At 48.7% G+C, this 24,775-nt stretch overlaps 5 protein-coding genes and 1 long non-coding RNA gene across 7 annotated transcripts in view; 2 read left to right on the plus strand and 4 right to left on the minus strand.

The window, feature by feature from the left end:
* LOC103115605 (protein S100-A8) overlaps nucleotides 1-24,775 on the minus strand; it is a 253,840-nt gene that overhangs the window by 128,292 nt on the left and 100,773 nt on the right. The window lies entirely within an intron of this gene.
* LOC103115636 (bystin-like) lies at nucleotides 890-2,866 on the plus strand. The gene is given in 2 exon segments (XM_060201437.1): nucleotides 890-1,631; nucleotides 1,634-2,866. Coding segments are annotated over 2 exon segments (1,167 nt in total). The 5' UTR covers nucleotides 890-1,207; the 3' UTR covers nucleotides 2,377-2,866.
* S100A6 (S100 calcium binding protein A6) lies at nucleotides 12,755-14,017 on the minus strand. 2 transcript variants are annotated; one of them, XM_007525419.3, is made up of 3 exons: nucleotides 13,883-14,017; nucleotides 13,264-13,422; nucleotides 12,755-12,958 (listed from the first exon to the last, which is right to left on the minus strand). In XM_007525419.3, the coding sequence occupies exons 2-3, from the start codon at nucleotides 13,399-13,401 to the stop codon at nucleotides 12,824-12,826; spliced, it is 273 nt and encodes a 90-aa protein (XP_007525481.1). In that variant the 5' UTR covers nucleotides 13,402-13,422; nucleotides 13,883-14,017; the 3' UTR covers nucleotides 12,755-12,823. The 2 variants fall into 2 exon arrangements, with proteins under 2 accessions (XP_007525481.1, XP_060057421.1); XM_060201438.1 differs by having other exon boundaries at nucleotides 13,848-13,971.
* On the plus strand, nucleotides 14,099-17,630 carry LOC132541333 (uncharacterized). Its single transcript, XR_009552506.1, has 3 exons — nucleotides 14,099-14,210; nucleotides 15,212-16,539; nucleotides 17,412-17,630. It is a non-coding gene; the product is annotated as an uncharacterized LOC132541333 (long non-coding RNA).
* Nucleotides 14,666-19,603, minus strand: S100A5 (S100 calcium binding protein A5). Its single transcript, XM_016189206.2, has 3 exons — nucleotides 19,411-19,603; nucleotides 16,399-16,537; nucleotides 14,666-14,931 (listed from the first exon to the last, which is right to left on the minus strand). Exons 2-3 carry the CDS (start codon nucleotides 16,534-16,536, stop codon nucleotides 14,788-14,790), a joined length of 282 nt encoding a protein of 93 aa, XP_016044692.1. The 5' UTR covers nucleotide 16,537; nucleotides 19,411-19,603; the 3' UTR covers nucleotides 14,666-14,787.
* On the minus strand, nucleotides 21,756-24,606 carry LOC103115601 (protein S100-A4). The gene is made up of 3 exons (XM_007525390.3): nucleotides 24,449-24,606; nucleotides 23,267-23,422; nucleotides 21,756-22,037 (listed from the first exon to the last, which is right to left on the minus strand). The coding sequence occupies exons 2-3, from the start codon at nucleotides 23,405-23,407 to the stop codon at nucleotides 21,873-21,875; spliced, it is 306 nt and encodes a 101-aa protein (XP_007525452.1). The 5' UTR covers nucleotides 23,408-23,422; nucleotides 24,449-24,606; the 3' UTR covers nucleotides 21,756-21,872.

The raw sequence follows: 24,775 nt of genomic DNA on the forward strand, positions 1-24,775 counted from the left end.
GAACTGTGTGGAATTGTACCCCTCTTATCCTATGGTCTTGACAGTGTTTCCATTTTATAAATTAAATTTAAAAAAAAAACACTAGAAATTTTTTTAAATAATAAAAAATATTTATTTTTAAAAAGCCTCTTTTATTAAGGGACTTAAAGTTTTTCCTTTTTTACTTAGGGGGAGGGCTGCTTCTGTCTTTCCTTTTTGCCAGTAGACTAGGTTCATTTATCTAAGCAATAACATCTCTGTTGGTTTCAATGACTGAAAATAAAATAAATCAAAACAGAAAAGAATACAATCTAGTTTTCTAGCATTGTTTGCATGTAAGGAAATAAAACTCTGATAAATCTCTTCATGCTTGAGTAAAATCCCTAGACTCCCGAGAATTAGATGTGCAGCCATTATGGGGTCAACTGCTGTGACCCCAAAGGATAATATGCTTTCTCTCCTCACTTGGAGACCCAAAATCCTTACAGATTAGTTGATCTTGAGATTAAGCCCCAAAGTGCATAAGACAGTGGAAGGCATTCTCCCTGGTATTTATTCTGCAAAGGGCATACAAACACAGAAGTAGAGATAGCTCCATGACCTAAAAGTCAGAGACACTGAGGCCTATCTGCTTCCTGCATATATTTCAGCCTCCTTGCAAAGGCTGGTATAAGGACTCAGGTCCTCAATATTTCCAAAGAGAAAAGAGTGCCTTCTCCCCTTTAGAAGGAGGGAGGAAAATCACTTTTCCTTGTTGCTCCCTTTTGAATGTCTGACCCTTCAAAAGGGCCTGGACTAAGGTGGCACTGGTCCTTTGGTTGCTTCTCTAAATCATTTTGTACACGCTCAATATGTGGTTAAAACATGAAGAAGAAGATACATTTCTCAAGACTTGCCCCACGTGTGTAGGTTCCCATCTGAACTGGCACGCTGGGAGTATATGAAACTATATACATGAAACTAGGAGTTGTTGACTTAGACTGACAATACGAGGGAAGTCACGATGAATGTAATGAGCTTATTGGGGTGTCTAGCTCGGGGACCCGTGAGCTCTTTCGGGGAGTGGAGCGTTGCTCGAGGCACTGCTGGCCTCCGAATGCTAGGGGGCGCTGTGAGCTCCGCAAGCCCTCTTGGAAACAGGTGATCCATTGCGCAGGCGCTCTGAAGACTCCCCACCACCACCCCAGTCCCCACGTGTGAACCTTACCGGCAGCGATTTTCCGGAGAGATGCCCAAAATCAAGCCTGCCCGTGGGGCCGGCGGTAAAAAACATGCCCCCTTGGCCGAGCAGATCCTGTCTGGGGAAGCTGTACGTGCAGGGACCCTGGAAAAACGGCGAGGTCGCGGAACCGGCGAGGAGGAGGAGGAGGAGGAGTACGTGGGCCCACGGCTGACCCGGCGGATTCTGCAGCAAGCGCGGCAGCAGCAGGAGGAACTCGAGGCCGAGCACGGGGCCGGGGCGAGGTCCGCGGCGCGGGAACCCACCACCAGGCTGGGTCCAGGAGTGCCACAGGATGGATCAGATGATGAGGAGTGGCCCACCCTGGAGAAGGCTGCCGCAATGACAGTGACGGACCACCATGCAGAGGTGGTGGTGGACCCGGAGGATGAGCGTGCCATTGAATTGTTCATGAACAAGAACCCTCCTGCCAGGTGCTATCTAAGTACCGAAGTGGTAAGCTGCCCAAGGCGTTTAAGATCATTCCTGCACTCTCTAACTGGGAGCAAATCCTCTATATCACTGAGCCTGAGACCTGGACTGCAGCTGCCATGTACCAAGCCACAAGGATATTCGCCTCTAATCTGAAGAAGCGCATGGCCCAGCGCTTCTACAACCTTGTCCTACTCCCCCGAGTACGAGATGACATTGCTGAATACAAACGGCTCAATTTCCACCTCTACATGGCACTCAAGAAGGCCCTGTTCAAACCCGGAGCTTGGTTCAAAGGGATCCTGATTCCACTGTGCGAGTCAGGCACCTGTACCCTCCGGGAAGCCATCATCGTGGGTAGCATCATCACCAAATGCTCCATCCCTGTGCTGCACTCTAGTGCGGCCATGCTGAAAATTGCTGAGATGGAGTACAGTGGTGCCAACAGCATCTTCCTGCGCCTGCTGCTGGATAAAAAGTACGCTCTGCCCTACCGAGTGCTGGATGCCTTGGTTTTCCACTTCCTAGGGTTCCCGACAGAGAAGCGGGAACTGCCTGTGCTCTGGCACCAGTGCCTCCTGACTTTGGTTCAGAGCTACAAGGCAGACCTGGCCACAGAACAGAAAGAGGCCCTCTTAGAGCTGCTCCGCCTGCAGCCCCATCCACAGCTCTCTACTGAGATCAGGCGTGAGCTTCAGAACGCAGTTCCCCGAGATGTGGAAGATGTTCCTGTCACCATGGAGTGAGCAGCCAGCCACTCATCCAGGTCCAAAGAGCATGGGGGAAACTGGGACCCCTGTTCATGATTAAAGATGAGACTGAGACTTAATAGCTGAAGACTCAAGAGCAGCAAGACCATGGGCATGGTGTGACTTCTGGGTAGTTGACAAGGGAGGACTTGGGGGTGTGGCGGCTCCCTTTTCCATTGTAGGCCTTCATCCTTGCCTGATTCTGGCACCTGATTTGAGATCCTATTCCCACCCCCCCACCCCCCAGCTAGGGTTTGGAGTAAGTTATTTTCTCACAGGAATATGGATAAAATCAAAGATGGGTATATGTAAAAAAAAAAAAAAAAAACATGAAGAAGAGAGGGGCTCGGAGGTGGCACACCTGGTTGAGCACATACATAACAATGAGCAAGGACCTAGGTTTAAGCCCCCTGTCCCCACCTGCAAGAGGCAAGCTTCACGAGTAATGAAACAGTGTTACAAGTCTTTCTATCTATCTATCCCTATCTGCATCTCCATTTTCCTCCTCTCTCAATTTCTCTCTGTCCTATCAACTTAAAATGATAAATAAATAAATATTTTTTAAAAAACCATGAAAATGGTCTGATGAAGTAGCTCACCTGGATAGTGCACAACCCAGGTTCAAGCCTTGCTCCCCAGCACACTAAAGGAGGCTTCTTTGCTGTGATCTCTTTCACTGTCTCTGTCTTTATCTAAATAAAAATGAAATAATAAGAAAGGGAGAAAGAGAGAGAGGGAGATAGAAGAAATTGCCCTGGGATGCCATGCTAGGTGTTAGTGAGCTGGCAAGGCAGGGAGAGTTTAGATCACAGTTCTTTCACACCCTTCAATTTAACCTGAGAAACATCTGCTTCCCTGTTGTCTTTCCACTTGCTGGACTGGATGAACAATGTCCATTAAGGTGGATATCTTATGGATCATAAGAGATAATGAATATGAAAGCACCTCATAAAGATAAAAGTGCCAGGCAAATGCAAAGCTGCATTCTTCTGGAAGATTTAGGATCTGCCTGGTTGAGAACAAAGAGCTACACAGCCTATGAGTCATACTTATGCTCCTGGTTCTGGGAGCCGCCCTGGCTTAGAGAGTCAGGGGCTGACTGATGGTTCTGCTTCAGAGTGCCAGGAAGGTGAGACTACAGAATCAAGCTCAGCCAGGGAGACCAGGGAGAGAAGTCCGGGAGCATGCTCAGTTAGGGAGACAGGCCCTCTGCTAAGTGATGGGGGTCCCACTGCCTGCTCAGCAAAGGGGTGGATTATGACATGCCCAGCTAGAGGTGCCCACTTAGAGGCTCAGGAGCCTGGACCCTTCTCTCTCCTCCAAGCTCAGACCCTTGCTTTCCAGAGTGAGCTGCAAGGATTCACTTCCAAGTTCACAACTGAAGACCAAAGCCATAAGGAAAAATCAGACCCTCAAAACAAACAAAAGATCTATTGGGGGGGGTCCATCCTTTCTTCCTTTCATTTCCTCTCACTCTCTCTCTCTTTCTCCTTCCTTATCTCTCCCTTACCTCTCAATTTCTCACTATCTTTAACACACTTTCTTTTTAATGAAAGAGAAAGAGGAGGAAAGAGAAAGAACTAGAATATCACTTGGGCACATGTGATGCTCAGGATATCATGCTTGATATCCCAGTGCTTTCTGGACCACTGCATCACCTCCTGGTTGTTCAACATTATTTTTAACTAGCAGGCTTGAAAATTAGGTTTAATTACAGTTACTCCATGCATATTTATTTTATAATATGCACTTGATATTCTTTTAACACATTTTTCTTTTTTTAATTTCTTTATTGGGGGATTAATGGTTTATAGTTGACAGTAAAATACAATATTTTGTACATGTATAACATTTCCCAGTTTTCCACATAACAATACAACCCCCACGAGGTCCTCCTCTGCCATCATGTTCCAGAACCTGAACCCTACCCCCAACCCCAGACTCTACTTTGGTGCAAAACACCAAGGCTATGTTTAACTTTTTGAGGAACTACCAAATTATTTTCTTTTATTATTTTTTTTTATTTATAAAAAAGAAACATTGACAAGACCATAGGATAAGAGGGGTACAACTCCACACAATTCCCACCACCAGAACTCTGTATCCCATCCCCTTTACTGATAGATTCCCTACTCTTTAACCCTCTGGGAGTATGAACCCAGGGTCATTATGGAATGCAGAAGGTGAAAGGTCTGACTTCTATAATTGCTTCCCCACTGAACATGGGCATTGACAGGTCCATCCATACTCCCATATCCATACTTGTTGGCGTTCTTGTGGGGTGATCTCCAGCAGGAAGGCAACCGACCGGTTCTCTCTTGCTCGCTCAAGGGAAAAAACAAAACAAAGACACTGGGGAGACTGAAGCATGCTCCATTCTCGTTTATTGGCAGGTGGACATGAGTTTAAATAGAAAACCAAACAAAGAATATATTTCAAACATGTCAGGAATTACAGGTTTCTTAAAGGTCTGCTTGCCCCTATGGTAGGGGGCTGGCATGACAGGAATTGATGAGATACAAGACAGTTATTCTCCATGATGCAAGCAACTTAATTATCCAAAGGTATCTGAGAGAAGCATATGGGTTAAACCAGTAGGGTGAGATAAGGTAAAGATAAATAGAGCATGGTAGGTATCAAAGCTATAAGGAAATAAAGTTTGGTGCTTCACTGACTGTTGTCAGAGAGGTGTGTGATAGAGAATGCTTTCTCTAGTGATCAGAAGTGGGGTGGTTGTGTGAACTCTGGATGACTATGTGAACTTTGAATGAACCGTAAGGCAGGCAGCCATGTGGCCTGCAGTTAATGGAGAGAGGCAGTGAGGTCTCCGTGGGCTTGAGTGTCAGGAAGGGAAGAACTTAGTCTGAGAGACGGCTTCTCCCCTTTGCTCTCCTCGGTTGAGAGAGACTAACAAGAGGGTATCTTCTCAGACCTCCATCCAAGGATGGGGGGGGAATTCTCCCTAAGCTCTATCAAGCTTACACAGAGCCCAACACATACTGCCTCTCTCTTTCCCTAGTGGGGCAGAGCTCTGGGGAAGCAGGGCTGCAGGACACATTGGTGAGGTCATCTACCTAAAGAAGTCCTGTTGGCATCATGGTAGCATCTGAAACCTGGTAGCTGAAAAAAGAGTTAACAAATTGTTGACTGATCATGAACCTAAAGGCTAGAATATTACAGATGAATATTTGGGGTCTCCATTTTGAAGATAGCTAGTAGACCTATTTTAGTTATATTCCAAAGGGCCCATGACTATACTGGTAACCATCTGATAGCAGGTGGACCCAAGTTATTGTCTGGGGAGATGATGGCATGGCTGGAAAAAGGGCTAGAAAGCTGGATCAGGGAAGAGAGTAGCTCCCATATATGGGGAAAGTGTATAAATATTGTTGACTGTAAACCCCATCAATTTGATCTAGGGCCCATATTCACCTTAGGAGCCTATGTAACCTCTGCTTCCCTGTAGTTCATGGTGTTCTCTGGACATGAGGCCAAATTATTTTCTTTTTTTAAAAATTATTTATAAAAATGAAACATTGACAAAACCATAGGATAAGAGGGATACAACTCCACACAATTCCCACCACCAGAACTCCGCATCCCATCCCTCCTCTAATAGCTTTCCTATTCTTTATCCCTCTGGGAGCATGACCCAAGGTCATTGGGGGTTGCAGAAGGTGGAAGGTCTGGCTTCTGTAATTGCTTCCCCACTGAACATGGGCGTTGACAGGTTGACCCATACTCTGAGCCTTCCTCTCTCTTTCCCTAGTATGGTGGGATTCGGGGAAGCAGAACTCCAGGACACATTGGTAGGGTTGTCTGTCCAGGGAAGTCTGGTCGGCATCATGCTAGCATCTGGAACCTGATGGCTGAAAACAGAGTTAACATACAAAGCCAAACAAATTGTTGATCAGTCATGAACTTAAAGGCTGGAATAGTGCAGATGAAGAGTTTGGGGGGGTACTCCATTTTGTAGATAGCTAGTAGGCATATTTTAGTTATATTCCAAAAGGCCTGTGGCTATACTAGGTTTTTTTTTCCCCTGAGCCTGAAATCTGATATACAGGTGGATCCAAGTTATTGTCTGGGGAGATGATGTCATGGCTGGAAAGGAACAGAAAGCTAGATCAGGGAAGAGAGTAGCTCCAGAAAATTCTAACAAAGGGATTTTTCAAAGTTAACCCAATTGCCAAATAATGTGATTATAACAATGACTATCTATCGTCTTCTTAACTCTAAGGCAGCAGGAACCTACCACTTCCTCTATAGAGCCTATATTTCCCCCAGTCCTGGAACCTCTAGGGTGGGGCTTACTTTCCTGCATGCTTCTCTCAATTCATATCAAATAATATTGCATCCGCTGATCCCAACCTAATCAACACAACAAGTACCACCTCAGCATGCTTCACTTCAGACTGTGTCCAGAGACATCAGGCATGGAATGTCAACCCTTCAGCCTCATTACTTGGGTGAGATCTTTCCTTTCATAGTATTCTCTTAATTCCATTCCAGGAGATTCACTTCCTAATAAAGTCCCAAAACCTACATATAGACCAGGTCCCATGAGACAGAGTATATGTTCACCTGTATCCATAAATTAGGGCAAAATAGATACCTGAAAGCAAAAGTACACAATAGTCTGCAGTGAGTCAGTATCAAGTTCCTAATGAAATAGTATCTAATTAGACTTAGATACCCTTCTCACCTACTTCCTATTACAGTTCTCTCACTCACTCCAAAGCTAACCTTAGCAAAGCAAGGACTACAAAAGCTGAATAAGAGCAAGAGAATGGCAAACTTTAATGATTACTCTTTAGTCACTATCAAGCCACCCTATCAGCTGGGGCCCTATTCGGATAGTCCTGAGATTCCTGAACAGACATAATGGGCCTAGACCTCAAATAAATCCCTCTCGCCTTGTTACTGATCATCTCTATCAGGAACAATAAAAAAGACCCCTTTGTGGGCCTCCCATAGGACCTTGCCCTCAACTTGGATCAACAACAATAGATAAGGTTCCATCCTCTGAAGGGAGGCTGGACAACATACTCTATGCTACACCTGAGGAAGATGGGTAGATATTGGGGCAGCTTGGAAAGTTCCTCCTCATGACCATAGAATGTGAGCTCAGATCTACAGGGATGCAGTAGTCACATAGACTCCTAAGCTGAATATGGGCCCCAGACCAAATCAAATTGATGGGGTTTACAGTCAACAATATTTATACCCCTTTCCCAAATTATTTTCTATAGTAACTGAAATAATTTACATTTCCACCAACAGTTTTTCTTTATAAAGTGGATTATGCTGTTGTTTTATATTTTTTAATTCACACTCCTGTTCCCTCCACAGTTATAAAGATTCAAAAATGAAAGAACACACATGTTTATTTATTTATTAAAAGATTCATTTATTGGGACTGGGTGGTGGTATGCTCGGTTGAGTGCACATGTTAGAGTGTGCAAGGATCCAGGTTCAAGTCCCTGATGCCCACATGCAGCTGTCTCTTTTTTCTCCCTCTCTACCTTTCAGTCCCCTCTCAATTTCTCTCAATCCTATCAAATAAAAGAAGGAGAAATAAAAGGGGAAAATAGCCTCCAGGAGTCCTGTATATAGTGAGCCCCAGCAATAACCCTGATGGGGAATTTTTTTAATACATGGAAAAGATAGAGAACTGGAGCATTACTCTGGCACATATAATGCCATAGATAAAACCTGAGAGTCCAGTGCTGTATTCACTGCTTTGCCCCCTGCACCACACACCTATTTATTTAATAAGTAGACTGTACATGTGCATTGATTCTCTTCAAAATCTCAATCTACCCATCTCCACTAGAGCCTTGCAAATGTAGGACTGATGGATGACCTTGCCCAGGTAGACTTTCCAAATGCAGAGGGTCTTCACCCCCCTGAAACAATGTCTCCTGTTAAATAAAAATGATTTATTAAGGAAGGAGAGGGAGGACTGGGCAGTGGTGCACCTGGTTAAGCACACACATTACCATGAGCACAGACCCAGGTTCTAGCCCTCACTCCCCATCTGTGTGGGTGGGAGGACTACTTCACAAGTAGTGAAGCATGCACTGTAGGTGCCTCTCTCACTCCTTATCTCCCCTCCTCCTTTCTCAATTTCTTTCTGTCCTGTTAAGTAAAGGAAAAATAGTGGGGAAATGGTCCCTAGGGGCAATGAATTTGTCGTGCCCAAAGATAACCCTGATGACAGTGAGACAGAACCAGAGTATCACTCTGGCACATGCAGAGCTGGAAATCAAACTCATGATTCCATACTTGAAAGTCCAATGCTTTACTCACTGTGCCATCCACAAGCCACCTACTTTTCCCTTTTTGTGCAAAGGTCTTTGAGATCCTTGAAAGGCAGTACAGAGGAGGGAAGATTGAAACTTCAATTCCACTGACCTTTGCTGACACCTCCCCTCCATGGACTTAATCAAGGCATCTTTGTACAACCACTATGGAAAACAGTATGGAATAAATACAAATGGAAATGCCATATGACCACTACTAGTAATTCCACTACTAGGGACATACCCAAAAGATGCAGTAACACTGATCAAGGCAATATATGCACCCCCATGTTTATAGCTACTTTATTAATAATAGCAAAAACCTGGAAACAACCAAAATGCCTTTCAACAACTGACTGGATAAAAAAGTCATGGGGACACACCCTACTAGGGAAAGAGAGAGGCAGACTGGGAGTATGGACCGACCAGTCAACACCCATGTTCAGCGGGGAAGCAATTACAGAAGCCAGACCTTCCACCTTCTGCAACCCTCAATGACCCTGGGTCCATGCTCCCAGAGGGATAGAGAATGGGAAAGCTATCAGGGGAGGGGGTGGGTTATGGAGATTGGGTGGTGGGAATTGTGTGGAGTTGTACCCCTCCTACCTTATGGTTTTGTTAATTAATCCTTTCTTAAATAAAAATAATAATAATAAAATAAAAATAAAGTTTAGGTTTAAATAAAAAAAAGTCACGGGGGGAGTTTGGCGGTAGTGCAGCAGGTTAAGCTCACATGGCACAAAGTGCAAGGACCAGTGTAAGGATATCAGTTCGAGCCCCCCCCCGACTCCCCACTGCAGGGGAGTCTCTTCATAGGTGGTGAAGCAAGCCTGCAGGTGTCTATCTTTCTCTCCCCCTCTCTGTCTTCCCCTCCTCTCTCCATTTCTCTCTATCCTATCCAGCAACAGTGACAACAATAATAACTACAACAACAAAAAAACAACAAGGGCAACAAAAAGGGAAAATAAATAAATAAATACTTTTAAAAAGTCATGGGACATATACTCAACAGAGTATTATACAGCAATAAAAAGGGATGACACTGTGTTCTCTGGGATAAAATGAATGTATTTGGAGAAGATTATGCTCAGAGGCAAGTAAGGAGATGACAGAAAACTACAGAATGGTTTCACTCATAAGCTGAATATAGACAATTGAATATACAAATTCAACCTATTTTTAAAACTGTGAGAGAACTATAGTAATTATCTATGAGGGGTGTGGATTGGGAAACAGACCTTTGGTGGCAGAAGTGGTGAAAGAATAAATAGGGCTAGGTGGTGGCACATATTACTATGCACAAGGACTCAGGTTCAAGCCCCTGGTCCCCCACCTACAAGGGAGGTGAAGCAGAACTACAGATGTCTCTCTGTCTCTCCTTTTTTTTTTTTGCCTTCAGGGTTATTGCTGGGGCTTGGTGCCTGCACTGCAAATCCACTGCTCCTGGAGGCTATTTTTTCCCTTTTGTTGCCATTGTTTATCCATTGCTGTTTATCCATTGCTCCATTGCTGTTGCTACTATTGTTGTTATTGCTGTCATTGTTGTTCCATAGGTCAGAGAGAAATCAAGAGAGGAGGGGAAGACAGAGAGGGGGAGAGAAAAATAGACATCTGCAGACCTGCTTCACTGTCCATGAAGTGACCTCCCTGCAGGTGGGGAACCGGTGTCTCGAACTGGGATGCTTACGTTGGTCCTTGCACTTCACACCATGTATGTTTAACTCGCTGTGCCACTGCCCAGCGCCCTCTCTCTCCCTTTGTGTGTATGTGTGGTTATTTTTTTTAATATTTATTTGTTCCTTTTTGTTGCCCTTGTTGTTTTACTGTTGTAGTTATTATTGCTGTTACTGAAGTCATTGTTGTTGGATAGAACAGAGAGAAACAGAGAGGAGGGGAGACAGAGGGGGGGAGAGAAAGATAGACACCTGCAGATCTGCTTCACCGCCTGTGAAGTGACTCCCCTGCAGGCGGGGAGCCGGGGGCTTGAACTTGGCGTGGGTCCTTGTGCTTTGAGCCACCTGCGTTTAACCTGCTGCGATACTGCCCGACTCCCTCTCCCTTTCTATCTCCTCCTCCCTCTCAATTCTTCCTGTTTTCTCAAATAAAATAAATAAATAAATAAACTGGAATAAACCTGTGAATTTCCTGTATTTAAAAAAAAATCTTTGAGGCAGCTGAGTGGTCTGTTTTGGATTGCTCACTAGAAAGCTAAGGATTCCCCATGAGGCTGTTTCCTGGGTGTCCAGGTCCAAGTGCACGCTCCCTGGGGGTCAGGGGTATAATCCTACCACCCTACTTCCCAGCAGCATTGCGCTCTCTGCCCACATGGGGGCGTCAGCTCAATGCCCCAGGTCATGTGGCAACTGTGGGGTGGGGAGTGTACTTTTCCGCAGAGAACTGGACAGAGTGGACAGAGCACAGAGCCTCCTCGGAACTGGTCCCCCACCCCACTTCCTCTCTCCCCAGCAAAAACTGTGTAGGTCCTTAGCCCTACAGGGAAGGTGAGTGGACTGGAGAGAGACAGATGACTGGAGAAGGCATGGCTCCCAGCCCAGTGGGACTTTTCCCTCAGTCCCACCCCATGCAGGGAGAGAACTTAATTCCACAATAATGGGCCCTCAGGGAAGGGCAAGGGCATGAGTAAGAGGGCAAGAGGGTGTGCCCTCCCTCTGGGGACAAACTCTGCCGCCCCCCCCCCCCCCCCACAAATGACAGAGAGAGGCTTTGCCCAACTCAGAAGAAACTTGAAGGGGAGAGAACTGTGGTCCCATCATCTGAAGAAAGTTTACCTGCTGGCCCAGCCCCCCACCCCAAACACTAACACAAGCCTGCACCATTCAGACAATGCTTAGGAATGCACCCTCCTCCATGCTGAGGGCCCCATGGAATGACTGGCATGATTCATTCTGCTGAGCCTGCAGGGCTGGCTAGCTCAGTGTGGACCAGAAACTCCAACCCCAGGAACCCAACACACACACACACACACACACACACACACACAGTCCCACTTGTCACCCCATGATTCACATGTTTGTGCAACCACCAGCTGGCTTCTCAGAGTGCCACACCCAGTGAAAAAGGCCCCATTTCTGAATACAGAGACAAGCTCCTAAGGGGTGCCTTCCATGTGAGTGGGGTGTCCACAAACACAGGGTGGGTGTCTATGGGGGGGGAGTGTCTCCAGAGTGTCAGATAGGGCATTTCTAAGGCCAAAGGCCAAGTTCTGGGCCTCCCCTTGTGCTGAGAAAGTGGACCAGCCCTTCCCCCTTCACCAGACCCAGAAAAAAAAAAAAAAACAGTCTCTGGGGAGCCTATCCCATTCAGGACCCATGGCAGCAGCATTCCATCCATTCTAGTGCTGTCTCCAAAGTGACCCCAGAATCATCCCTACCAGAAGCTTCCAGAAAACCTTTCCTTAAGATAGCTTCATGCAGACAGGGTGGTGGTACACCTGGTTGAGCACAAGGACCCGGGTTCCAGCCCCCGGTTCCCCTACCTGGAGGGGGAAAGCTTTGCGAGTGGTGAAGCAGTTCTTCAGGTGTCTCTCTGTCTCTATCCCTGTCTATCTCCCATCCTCCTCTCAATTTCTGGCTGTCTCTATCCAATAAATAAATAAAGATATTAAAAAATAGCTTCATGCAGAGAGACCAACTTCCCTTTCCTTTTTTTTTTTTTTAAGATTTTCTTTACTTTCTTTCTTTTTTTTTTTTTTTACCAGACTACAGCTCAGCTCCAGCTAACCTGAGATGTGGGAGTCTCAAGCATAAACATGTTTTTGCATCATTATTGTGCTATCTCTTCCACTAAGGATATATATATTAACATGAGAGACAAAGAGAGAACTCGAGCATCACTCCGGCACATGTGATGCCCAGGATCAAACTCAGGACCTCATGCTGCAGAGTCTGACACTCTAGCTACTGTGCCACCTACCATTGTTTCTAATTCACACAGAAGTACCCTGTGGCCCAGCACCACTTTTGGCAGGTGGGCCTGTCCTGCCAGTCTCCTGGCTTGGTGACTCCCTAAATACAAATGGAGAAGACACAGAAAGCACTGGGAAACCTGGACACAGTTAACCCAAAATACATATTTATTGTATAATCATCCCCTACTGGGCCCCTCACAGTCCATCGTGCTCAGTCCTTGAGGAACTCATTGTAGATCATGGCCAGTGCCCCCAGGAAGGTCACATACTCCTGGAAGTTCACCACCTGGTCCTTGTTCTGGTCCAGGTCGTCCATCAGGTTCCCAATCTCCTCATCATCCACACTCTAAGATATTAGGGTGGAAAACCACAACTATGAAGGAGTTGACTACAAGTGGCAGTCACTCATCCCCATTGGTCACCATGTGAAAGCACGTTGAGTTCTGCTCCCTTAGAGGGGTGGCTACCTGGCTGAGAGTGTCCCCTGCCTCCTCTGGGAAGAGGGCAATGGGCTTTATGAGACCCAAGGACTAGCTCCAGCCTGTATGAATCACAGGCACCTGGCTCCCCCAGCAGCTAATCCCCCTTCTGCCCAACACAGGCTGGGGTGGGGACCTGGGGGGAGGGGACCTGGGGTCAATGGTCACTTACAGAGCCAATGGTGAGCTCCTTCTGGATCAGCTCCTTTAGCTCCTTCTTGCTCAGAGTGTTCTTGTCACCCTCCTTGCCAGAATACTTATGGAAGATGCTCACCAGGAGGCCGATGGCCTGGTCCAGGGGCTGTTCCATGGCTGAGGGCGGGGCTCGGAGCTACGGGCAGGCGCTGGTCAGCTGTCTGCAGGCAGTTGGCCTGCTCACCCGCCCCCAAAGCTCTGTCCTCACTGCCCCGGTCCCCTCTGAGGACCGTGGCTTACAGTCATCCCCAGTCTGAAGTGTGTGGGGGGGGGAGGTTGGAGGGTCCCCGGAGCAGTGGGACCGAGATCCAGAACTGTCCCCCCAAGGGTTCCAGAAGTTCGGGTGTAAGGTGAGCCTACACGGAGCCTGCACACAAGGCACACACTGCAGTGCTGACACACCCAGGGGACACTCTCCCGCACCCCAGAAAAGCGCACCTCAAGGGTACTGGAGCCCCGGAACAGCCTGCCACTCCCAACTCTCTAATTCCGCAACTCCGCCCGTTTGCGACTCGCCAGGATCCAGGCCCCACCCGCAGGAGGGGCAGGCGGTGCACATACCGGGCCAGAGTACCCAGGGTGGGCCTCGCACTCACCGGACAGGACAGCGCTGAGGCAAGAAGGAGCAGCGGTCAAGAGCGAGCCTGGCTGGGAGCTTTATAGCGGCCACTGTCCGGGAGGCCCCACCCGCCTCTGCTCGCCCCTCCCTGCCCTGCCCGTGGCCCCTACTGACCTCTCTTCCAGCCCCAGGCTGTTCCTGGTTCCCGGTTCCAGGAAGCGTGGGGCTGGTGGGGGTGGCTAGCGGGGAGGGACACATAGATGCAGGCCTTGTAGCGGAGAGTCCTCATAAATTCCTGCCTCTGCTCTGTCTCAGCCTGAAATCCCACTCTCTGGCCTAATGCAAACAGTGCCTCAGTCTGCCCTGTGAGTAAGCATCCTTAAATTATTTACTCTCCAGCAAAAGAGTTTTCAGATCCTGTCCAGAGAAAATATTCAGACTGGAGGGTGGGGGTCAGAGCTCTGGACCTCAAAGACAATTGGGGTCAGGTGAGACGGGGCTGCTGTGGGTAGGAAATGTGGAGGGGAGCTTTCCTTGAAGGGGAACCTCCCTTCTCTCCAAGAGCCAGGACAAGTCATACTGGTTTAATGACAAATCCCTGCTGCTTAATGCCCCTTGTCCTTGCTCCCGTGGAACATTTTCCTTCATTTCCACTGCATTTTCAAGTGTTCCTGGGAAACCAGCAAAAGCTCACCTTCAACTTCCTCTTCCAGAAGGGCTGAACAAGGCCCCCACTGAATCCAGGACACCCAGAGACCCCATCCTGCTCCACTCTACACTCCTGCTCCCCAGGCTAATGTAACCAGACACTGAAGCCAGCTTCACACTTCTGGAAGGAATAATCTTTATTTCCAAGCTGGGAGGAGGAGGAGGTTCGGGGGCAAAGGGGACCTGCAGAGGAGGGGGACAGGAGGCTGGTGGGCAGCCAGGACCGGTCAGAGATCACTTGTTGTCCTCCAGGAAGAAATCGTTATAGGCCATGCACAGTGTAGTCAGGAAAACTGAGTATTCCTTGAAGTCGATCTCCTGGTCACTGTTTTTGTCCAAGCTCTTCATCAGGTCATCAATGTTACTCTCCTTCATCTTCTGCCAGGACCCATGGGGAGGTAAAAGGCAGTCACCAGGCAGGAAGCCTCAGCAAGGTCCCCCCAAGTCTCCCCTACAGCACCCACAAGCAGGGCCCTGTGAACAACAAGCTGCCATCCTTCCCACCATCCAAAGACAGAATCATGTAGACTTTCTGTGACTTCTGATAGAAAGGGCTTGGTGACCATGTAGTACTGAGTCTGACAGCAATCTCTGACTTGTCCTGTCTTTGTAAGGACAGGCAAAGCCTCTCCCCCATGACGGTGTCCTTCTCCCCTAGGTCACCTGCAAGACATCTGGACAGAGACTAATGCCCAGAACCCAGATACCAGCCAAATCCAGCCCAGCTCCACCAAGAAGATGAAGCTGGATCCCTGGGGCCAGAAAGGAAGAACAGACAGGCAGACCCTGCCCTCCCTTGGGCACTGCCCTCAGCTCCAGATTTTCCACAAGAGACAAGACATAGGGACATTGCAGTGATGGAAACAGCCTCTCTCTGGCGTCATCTCCCTCCCTAGTCCCCAGCCAGTGCTCCCCGGAGTCTCCATCCCCTAAAATTAACCCCTGCCCAACCAAAAGCCTCCCTCTACCCTTATTAGCTCAGTTTGCAAAAAGCCCAGCTAATGGGGTCCTGCCCATGGGGATACTCTCAGGGCACCCCCCCACCAGGGATACCCACTGGGTTCAGGGTGAGTCAGCAGACCTCAGGCTGCATAGCAGAAGAAAAATGCCAGGTGACACAGTATGCAGTGCTACTTCAGCCTCTCGCTAGCTGGACATCCTCAGAAAATTCCTGTAGTATACCAGGACCTTGTGCTTTAACTCTAAAAATAATACAGGCCTGGGAGACAGCATAATGGTTCTGCAAAAGACTTTCATGCCTGAGCCTCTGAGGCCCCAAGTTCTATTCCCAGAACCACCATAAGCCAGAGCTGAGCTGTGCTCTGATAAGGAGGGGAAAAGGGAAAGATAAAACTTTTTGCAGCCCAGGAGGTAGCACAGTGGCTAGTGTGCTGGACAGGGGAACTTGAGATCTTGAGGTTAATCCCTGGTATCATATGTGCCAGAGTGATAATCTAGTTCTCTCTCATGTTAATAAATATTTAAAAAATAAAAAAATAAGACAACAGGAACCAGGAGGCTTCTCAGTAGTAGAACACATGCCTTGCATGCATAAAGCCTTGGGTTTGATCCCTGATACTATATAAACCCCAGAAAGATAAAAATAAATATAGATCATCATAAGCATGGAGAGTATGGCTTTGTTCTCTCTCAAATGCACACACACACACACACACACACAGTAACCATTTCCTAGGCTCCTCCTCTACCACACTTTCACTTGATAGGGATCAGGTCTGTCTCCTTCCAGCCCTGTGCTCACAAGGATGACAACAGGGAGTACTGAGACCAGGATGACCACAGGGAGCACTGAGATCTGGGCTGCAGGTAGAAGCAGACACCCACCTCAGTGAGACACAGCTCATTCTTGATCAGTTCCTTGAGTTCCTTCCGGCTCAGCGTCAGCTTGCTGCCCTCTCGCCCTGAATACTTGTGGAAAGTGGTGACCATGGTGGTCAGGGCCTTCTCCAAAGGGGTCTCCATCCTGTGTGCAAGTATGGAAGGGTACAGTAGGGGAGAATTAGGTGCCTAGAGAAGGAAAACTGTCCTCCCCTCAACACTACCCACTTCCATGGCCCCCAATGTCCAGAGACTAGAACCCACCAACCCCTGCCCCCCATCCCAGGTCAACACAAGTTGGATGTCTAGACCCTATCAATGGGGGAAGCCAAAGATTCCCTGACTAGAAACCCAGATGGTGAGGTGGCCTGATATTAGCCAAAATGGCCTTCATAGAGTGTGCCAGTCTTTTGCCCCTTTCCAGTTTTTGTAGTCCCTTCTTTATCTGACAGCTGTTAAAGCCTTGAATGTCATTTGTTATACCTGTTGAATCTGGGATTCTCCCTCTCCCTTTCTCTCCTCTATCTCTATTTTAAAAATGGCTGCAGAGAGCTGGAGAAACAACATAGTTGGGCTGGGTAGACAGCATAATGGGTATACAAAAGCCTTTCATGCCTCAAGCCCTTGGGCCCAGGTTCAATCCCCAGCATCACCATAAGCCAGAGTTGAGCAGTGGTCTGGTCTTTCTCTGTATACATCTCTATCTATATATCTATCTCTCCTTTCACATAAAATGAAAATAAATAAAATATTTTTTAAAAAATAATGCCTCAAGCTTCTTCCCTGGAAAACTAAAATTTAAATTTAAAAAAAGGCTTCAGGTAACAGTGGAGTCATGCAGGCACCAAGTCTCAGAAATCACCCTGATGGCCAAAAATAAATAAATAGATAAAATCTGAGTTGACCTATCCCCAAATAAAGACAGAGCAGGGACTCCACAACTTCCCAGAAGGCCCCTGCACCTAGCCCACCATCTCTCCCCACCCCAAGCTCTCCTTTTGTTCTCAAGAACAGGTCAGCAGGCAGGACTTGAGGGAGCTAGAGGGAAGAGGTTAGCCATCCCCACAGGAGCATATACTCTCCTGCTTAGATTCAGAAATTGGGGTGGTTCTCAGGGCAAAGTGATGACAAAATAACCTCCTGCAGGAGATGAGGTAAAGGGTCTGGATTTACTTCCCTGCCCCCCCCCACACACACACACACATACACCACTTAAACACTGGTTCCCCAAGTCTGTCCTTGCCCTCATTACCTGCCTTTGCCCTGGAGCCTGAAGAGCCTGATATCTTTGAGGAGTGCCCCATTAGGGAAATGGGGGACAGGGCAAAGAGAGGAGGGCAGAGACTAGACCTGGAGATAAGATCTCAACAGGAATCTAGGGGGCAGTGACTGGGCTTGTCCAAGGTCTGACCGCAAGGCAGAGGCTGGGTGTGCTTCACATTCAGGATCTTCCAGAAACCTGACTCTAGTGGGGTTCCATGTGCACAGAAGGTTGCAGACTCCCCCAAGAAAGAGGCACCCAAGGGCCTGTTAGTCAGATCTGAAAACCACTTCCCCACATGGAACAAGGAAGCAGCACCTAAAGAACAACCTGGAAGTCTGTGAAGAGGCCTGAGTTGGTGCCCTTCACCTGAGCCCACTGCCTACCTGCCACTATTGAACTAGAATGAAGAAGCACCCAGGCTGGTTCTGTCACACACCTCATTTTCCCTCTCTCTCTCTCCATATCTCTCTCTCTCTCTCTCTCTAATAACTGCTCAGGAGAGAGCAGCCTAGGAGGTGGTACAGTAGATAAAGTATTCGATTCTCAAGCATGAAGTCCTGAAGCATCATGTGTGTCAGTGTGAGGCTCTGGTTCTCTTTTTCTACCTTTTGTTCTCTCACTATTATTTAAAAGATCTATTTATTCATTAACATGAAAAGAGAGAAACCAAAGCATCATTCTGGCATATTCAATGCTGAAGAGTGAACTCAGGACCTCATGCTTGAGAATCCAGTGCTCTAGGTACTGCTCACCTCCCAAGTTACAATAAATCCAGAGGGATCCCAGCAGTGTTGCACACATGTTATATGCCAGGGTTCAAGATTCAAGTCCCCAGTCCCCACCTTCAGGGGAAGCTTTACAAGCAGTAAAGTTATAGGTGTCTCCCTCTTCTCTCAATGTCTCTCTATCCTTTCAAATAAAAATAAATAGGGGCTATGTTAAGGCACACCTGGTTGAGCACACATGTTACAATGTGCAAGGACCTGGGTTCAAGCCCTCAGTCCCCACATGCAGAGGGAATGCTTTACAAGTGGTGAAGCAGGGGTACAGGTGTCTCTCTCCTTCTCTACCTCTTCCTTCCTCTCAATTTCAGGCTATCTCTATCCAATAAATAAATAAAATATAATAAAAATAATAAATAAGGGAGTCGGGCGGTAGCACAGCAGGTGCTACCTGCTACCTTTGCACATGGCGCAAAGCGCAAGGACTGGCATAAGGATCCCGGTTCGAACACACAGGTGCTCCCCACCTGCAGAAGAGTCACTTCACAGGCAGTGAAGCAGGTCTGCAGGTGTCTATCTTTCTCTCCCCCTTTCTGTCTTCCTCTCCTCTCTCCATTTCTCTCTGTCCTATCCAACAACGACGACATCAATAACAATGACAATAATAACTACAACAATAAAACAAGGGCAACAAAAGGGAAAATAAATAAATAAATATTTTAAATAATAACAATAATAAATAAATAAAAGTTTGTAAAAGTCTCCCTTAAAAAGAAATAAATATAAATCGAGGTGGTAAGGAGACAAACATCTGCACTGGTTCTGCTCTCTCCTACAGACAATTCTCAGGAAATATAGTCACCACCACTACAGCCCTCTGCCACCTTCCTCCACCCCCAGCTCAAACCCACTCTTCAGTAGGGTGGGGGGAGGCAGCCTTGCTGGTGGGGTGTCATAGCCTGAAGCTCCAGGGCCTACCCTCACCCTGCTCTGGGATCTGTGGGGCAGGCAGTTTCAGAAAGGGAGACTCACCCAGGTAGGAGTAAGTCAAGGACGTCAGTAGCTGAAGCAGTTCCCTGACCTGAGTTATGCCTTTATTCCTTCACTCCAGTCCCCAAGATACCCAGGAGAGAAAGAGCCAATGAGATGAGGCCAGGGACCCAGGCCACCCAGGTGAGGGACTCTGGGGCCAGGCTGGGGAGATACCTGTTGGCCAATCTCCTTACACCCTGACTTCCAGACAAGGGGGTAAGGAACACCTAGTTCACAAGTCAACACCTTCAGCCCCAGGAACTATGTCCTCCCAAATAAATCCAGAGTTATAGCTAGATGGGACAGCAGGATAGAGAGAAACATAGTGAGGTCCCTGCCTGCAACAGAGAGCAAAGGACTTTTTGCTCTGGCTCTACTCCTAGATGATCTATTTATTCTGCAAGGATGTGACACAGGAAGTGCCAGGTGAAAGGGATGCACAAGGCAAGAGGGTGTGGAGCCTCCTACCCCCTCATATGTTAGGCTCTCTGAATTTCCCAAGGTTTATGACAGGCTGTTAAATGGAAGTGATATTTATTGCTCTATTTATTTGAGACACAGAAAAAACTGAGAGGGGAAGGAGAGCTAGAAAGGGAAAGACAACTGACACTATTGGACTGCTCTTGAGGCTTCACCCCTACAGGTGGGGACTGGGGGCTTGAACCTGGGTTCTTGCTCATGATACCACACTCTACTCAGTGTACCACCACCCAGAACCCAAGAAATACTCTTCTAAGTTCTGTTTTCTGCAAGGGGAGGAATCATTAGAGGCTCAGAGAACAGAGGACTGAGAATCAGGGACAGGTGAATAGGTGCATGGGGCAGCAGAAAGTGAAGTAGGAGTTCAGGAGGGTAACCTGATTCCAGGAAAGAAGGGGTTCTGCACAAAGTATGAGAAGAAGATGGAGCCCACCCTAGTGTTCCCCTGCCTGGATGCTTGAGAGAGAGAGAGAGAGAGAGAGAGAGAGAGATTCATTAGGCAACAGGGAACGGTTACTAAGTAACAGGAGTTTCCAAAGTGGAGTAATGCTGAAGCATGCCCTGGGGAGGGTGTTCCCAAGGAAGATTGGGGGGACGAGAGGAGGGGGGATTGGAATGAAAGAGGCCAACTTTCTCCTCAGTGTGAATTATCCCCAAGTCACCACAGCAGCCACCTTCTGAGGAAACATCTGAGTCACCTACTCCTACTCCACTCTGGAATGACACAAGTAAAGGACAGAAAGGGAAGGGAGCCAGGAGGTAGAGAACAGCACCCCATTCCTGCACCCAGGCGCCCTTCTTTTCCTCAGAGGTTCCCATACCTTCCACACATAAGCCCTGGGGAAACATCACCCTTCTGGATCTTTCTGGGGGGGATCACTAATCATTCTGTGTCTGGCATTCTGTCCACACAGCTCTGATTGGCCACTCCTCTCCCTCACCAGCCACTCTCCACCACTGTCCCTTTGTTACTTGAAGGAGCATGAGTCCTGTCAGTGATCAAGTCCCTGGGGTTTGAACCAACAGACGGCAGTGGGCTAGGCCCTGGCATCAGAGTAGGGACTGAACCCTCCTCCCAGCCCACCCAGCCTCACCACTCCCTCCTATGACTCAGCCTACCCTTCCCCACCCCTCTGGCCCCTAGGGCACCCCAGCTCCATTCCAGACCCAACTAGGAACAGATGTGACCTGCACTCTGCTCCCAGCAACCAGCAGTCCTGGCTCAGCTTCATGCCTCTGGGGGCCCTTTCCCAGTGTCCAGGCCTGGCCATTCAGCTCTGTCACATGGACATACACTTGTGTGCACACATGCCCTGAGTGCCCACGACCCCCACCTTCCGGAGTCTGCTACCTATTGGTATGCTTCACATTGGTTTGGTCTCACTCCCCCGCCTCCTGGAGATCGTGGTTTAGTATTTGCCTTTAGCGCTTCTCCCTTCTCCCCGCCCCCTACCCTACATACTTCACAGGAGGAGAAAGACAGAAGAGCACATGTTTGCCCACTCGTGAATAAAGATTAAACTGTGTTCTCAGCTCAGCCGTGTGTCTCTGGTCATCTCTGTTACCCGCCCGTGAAGCCAGCCTGGCAAAAACAACAGCTACCCACATAACTGCAGCTCACCACCCTGCACTCCCCATCCCCCAGGCTTCACCTTAACACCCACTTCAGTCCCCTAGTCTTCACCCTAACATTCTCAGACCCCTGACCTCACCCTCAGTCCCCCATACCTCACCCAGAACCCCCAACCCTCCACCCAAACCCCTCCAGTCACCTGTCCCCAGCCTTCACCCCAGTACCCCGACGTTCACCCAGCCCTTTCAGCCCCCTAGCACCCAGCCCCCACACCCAGAGTCTCTGCCATCTGTCAGCATCTCAGCATCTTTATTGTTTGCTCAATATCATGTACATGCCTGGAGGAGCAGGTGGAGCACCAAGCCCACTGCCAGCTACAAACCCCACCCCCACCCCAATCCAGAACCCTTCACTTCTTGCGGGGCTGCTTGTCAGGGCAGCCCTCGAAGAACTCATTGCACATCATGGCGATGCAGGAGAGGAAGACACAGTACTCCTGGAAGTCCACCTCGCTGTCGCGGTTGCTGTCCAGGTTGCTCATCAGCTTCTGGAATGCAGCTTCATCTGTCCTTTTCTGGGGGGAAGGGGCAGGTAGAAACCAGAAGGGCCCAAGACCAGATGGTGACCCACACCCAAGCAACTCCCCCCACTCCTTGGAGGTCTGTCTTTGAAGCTTCAGCCCTGCAGGCTCAGTGGGGTGGGGGGAGCACAGAAAGGTCACCCCACAGGTGATGACAGCTGAGAATCTAGTGTTACCACGGGGGGATCCCACAGTCGCTCTCCCCAGGGTCACAGACAAATCCTATCAGGGGGTTACGCAGTGGAGCACCTACTAGAGTACATACATTACCATGTGTGAAGACCAGGGTTCAAGCCCCTGGCCCCCACCTGCAGAGGAGGGAAGCTTCATGAATGGTGGGACAGTACTGCAAGGACCTCCCTTTCTCTCTTTCTCTCCCTCTCTCTCTCTCTCTGTCTCTCACCTTTAAAAAAAAAAAGAAAAAGAAAGAGGGGAGTCAGGCAGTAAGGATTAAGCGCAGGCGGCGCAAAGCGCATAAACCAGCGTAAGGATCCTAGTTCAAGCCCCGGCTCCCCACCTGCAGGGGAGTCACTTCACAAAAGATGAAGCAGGTCTACAAGTGTCTATCTTTCTCTCCCCCCTCCCTGGATTCCCCTCCTCTCTCCATTTCTCTCTGTCCTATCCAACAACGAAAACAACAATAGTAACTACAACAATAAAAAGAAACAAGGGCAACAAAAGGGAATTAATTAATTAATTAATCAAATTGTAAAAAAAAAAATAGCCACCAGGACCAGTAGAGTAGTGCAGGTACCAAACTCCTGAGGTAACCCTGGTGTCTGTATAAATAACAATAATAACAATAACAAGAGCAAGAATAAATATCCTATCAGGTGGCCTTGGAGGAGGCACCATGGATAAAGCATTGGACTCTCAGTCATGAGGTTGTGAGTTCTATCCCTGGCATCATATGAATCAGAGTGATGGTCTGGTTCTCTCTTCTCTCTCTCTTCCTCTCCCTCTCTTTCCAATTAGTGAGTAAGTAAATAACTCTTCCATTAGACTGTACACAAATGGAGCAGGTGGCCTCAGGTCCAGGTTGGGACCTTCCTGTGCCAGCCCAGTTGGTGCTAGGGAGCATGTGAATGCCCACTACTCCCCTCTGGGCATCTGACACAAGCTCTCTGCCTCACTGCCCATCTGGGAAAGATTCTGGCTGGAGAAGTGGCCCCAGACCCAGCTCTTCCTCCAGAAAGGACTGCGGACTACAGGCCAACACTCACCCCCAGGAAGCTGGGCAGCTCCCGAGTCAGCAGCTCCTTCAGCTCGGACTTGTTGAGCTTGAATTTGTCACCTTCTTTGCCTGAATACTTGTGGAAGGTGGACACCATCACATCCAGAGCTTTCTCCAGGGCACTTGACATGGTCACAGTCAGGATCTGGGGACAAATTCACACAGACACCCTTATTTTGTTTTGCTTGTTTGCTTGCTTGCTTGATTAACTGATAACAGAAGAAAGCCAGAGCGTCACTCCCGCACATCCAATGCTGGGGATTGAACTCAGGACTGCACTCTTAAGAGTCTGACTCCTTATCTACTGTGCCACCTCCAAGGCCAAGTGACACCCTTATTCTCCCTAGGACCCCAGCTAGACACTCAGATTGTTCCTCATCACCCTTGGTGAAATTGCTCCCATTACTCCAGTCACTTAGAAAGTGGTGCTTAGCTCTGAAGGGTGGGTGACAGGATGGAGCCTGGAACTTTACAGTGGAACAGGAAACCCAGCAGGCCCCCGTGGCCCTGGGTGCCAGGCAGAGGGCTCCAGGGCCTCCTTCCAGCCTGGCCTCTGCCACAATACTTTGCAACCCCACATTCACCACTGCCTCTGCCAGCCCAGAGCCCCACCCAGGCTTTCCCCAGCTGGGCACTGGAGACTGGGTGTGGCTGCTGGAGGCCTGCCAAGAGGGCCTACAGTGGAAAAAGCCAGAGGCCTCACACAAGGCAGGGCAGGGTAGAGGCCGGGTGGCCAGGGAGTAGGGGAGGGACTGGGCTTTGGGTTGCTGAGCAGAGGCTGGAGGGGACTCAGGCAAAATCCCACAGTCTGCTCTGCCGGCATTTTGCTTCCCACCACCAAGTGTATGCAAAGGCTTGTGCAATCCATCAGGCACCAGCCCATGCGCATACCCAGTCATGCCTGCCGAGCATAAGCACACCACAGAATACCCCACTCAAACCTAAGCACCTGCATGCACCTGTCCTCTTTTCTTGTCTCTCTCTTGCATACACGCACACACATACACACACATGCACTGGCACAAACCCCTTGCCCCAGAGGTTCCATGCTGGAATTTCATATCTGGAACAATTTCACATCTGGCAGTGCCCCCCTGCCAGCTTCCTTCTCACCCCCTAGCCTCAGCTAGGCACCCCACCCATTATGTGGCAGTCAGCAAACCACACTCACCAAGAGAGGAAGCGCTGAGAAGACAAACTTGGAGAGAAATGTAGAGTGGGGAAGGCCCAACAGGCGGGCACATTTATACACTGGCCAGGCCCTGCCCCTGGCTGAGGATGGGGGGTGGGGGAAACCACCCTCTCATGGCCCAGTGCTGTGTCATAGCCCCTCCATAGCCCCGCCTGGGAGCCCAGATCCTTGTGCCTGAATGGACAATAGGGGAGCCCCAGTGGGGTGGGTGTCCCCCTCCCACAGGTCTGGTGCACTCCAAGTTTTAGGGAGTTAAAGGGAGAGGAAATTTGTGCCTGGGACATGAGATGCATGGAGGGGCCCTCC

Source organism: Erinaceus europaeus, chromosome 11 (genome assembly GCF_950295315.1).
Source record: "Erinaceus europaeus chromosome 11, mEriEur2.1, whole genome shotgun sequence".
Classification (NCBI taxonomy): domain Eukaryota; kingdom Metazoa; phylum Chordata; class Mammalia; order Eulipotyphla; family Erinaceidae; genus Erinaceus; species Erinaceus europaeus.

What these genes read in the sequence shown, in the direction of transcription:
- S100A6 (XM_007525419.3), bottom strand. Translation starts at nt 13,401, where the DNA reads ATGGAACAGCCCCTGGACCAGGCCATCGGCCTCCTGGTGAGCATCTTC. An exon ending in AGGAGCTCACCATTGGCTCT is followed by an intron (nt 12,959 to 13,263) that starts GTAAGTGACCAT and finishes CTAATATCTTAG; the next exon opens with AGTGTGGATGATGAGGAGAT.
- S100A5 (XM_016189206.2), bottom strand. Translation starts at nt 16,536, where the DNA reads ATGGAGACCCCTTTGGAGAAGGCCCTGACCACCATGGTCACCACTTTC. An exon ending in ATGAGCTGTGTCTCACTGAG is followed by an intron (nt 14,932 to 16,398) that starts GTGGGTGTCTGC and finishes GGGTCCTGGCAG; the next exon opens with AAGATGAAGGAGAGTAACAT.
- LOC103115601 (XM_007525390.3), bottom strand. Translation starts at nt 23,407, where the DNA reads ATGTCAAGTGCCCTGGAGAAAGCTCTGGATGTGATGGTGTCCACCTTC. An exon ending in AGCTGCCCAGCTTCCTGGGG is followed by an intron (nt 22,038 to 23,266) that starts GTGAGTGTTGGC and finishes CCTTCCCCCCAG; the next exon opens with AAAAGGACAGATGAAGCTGC.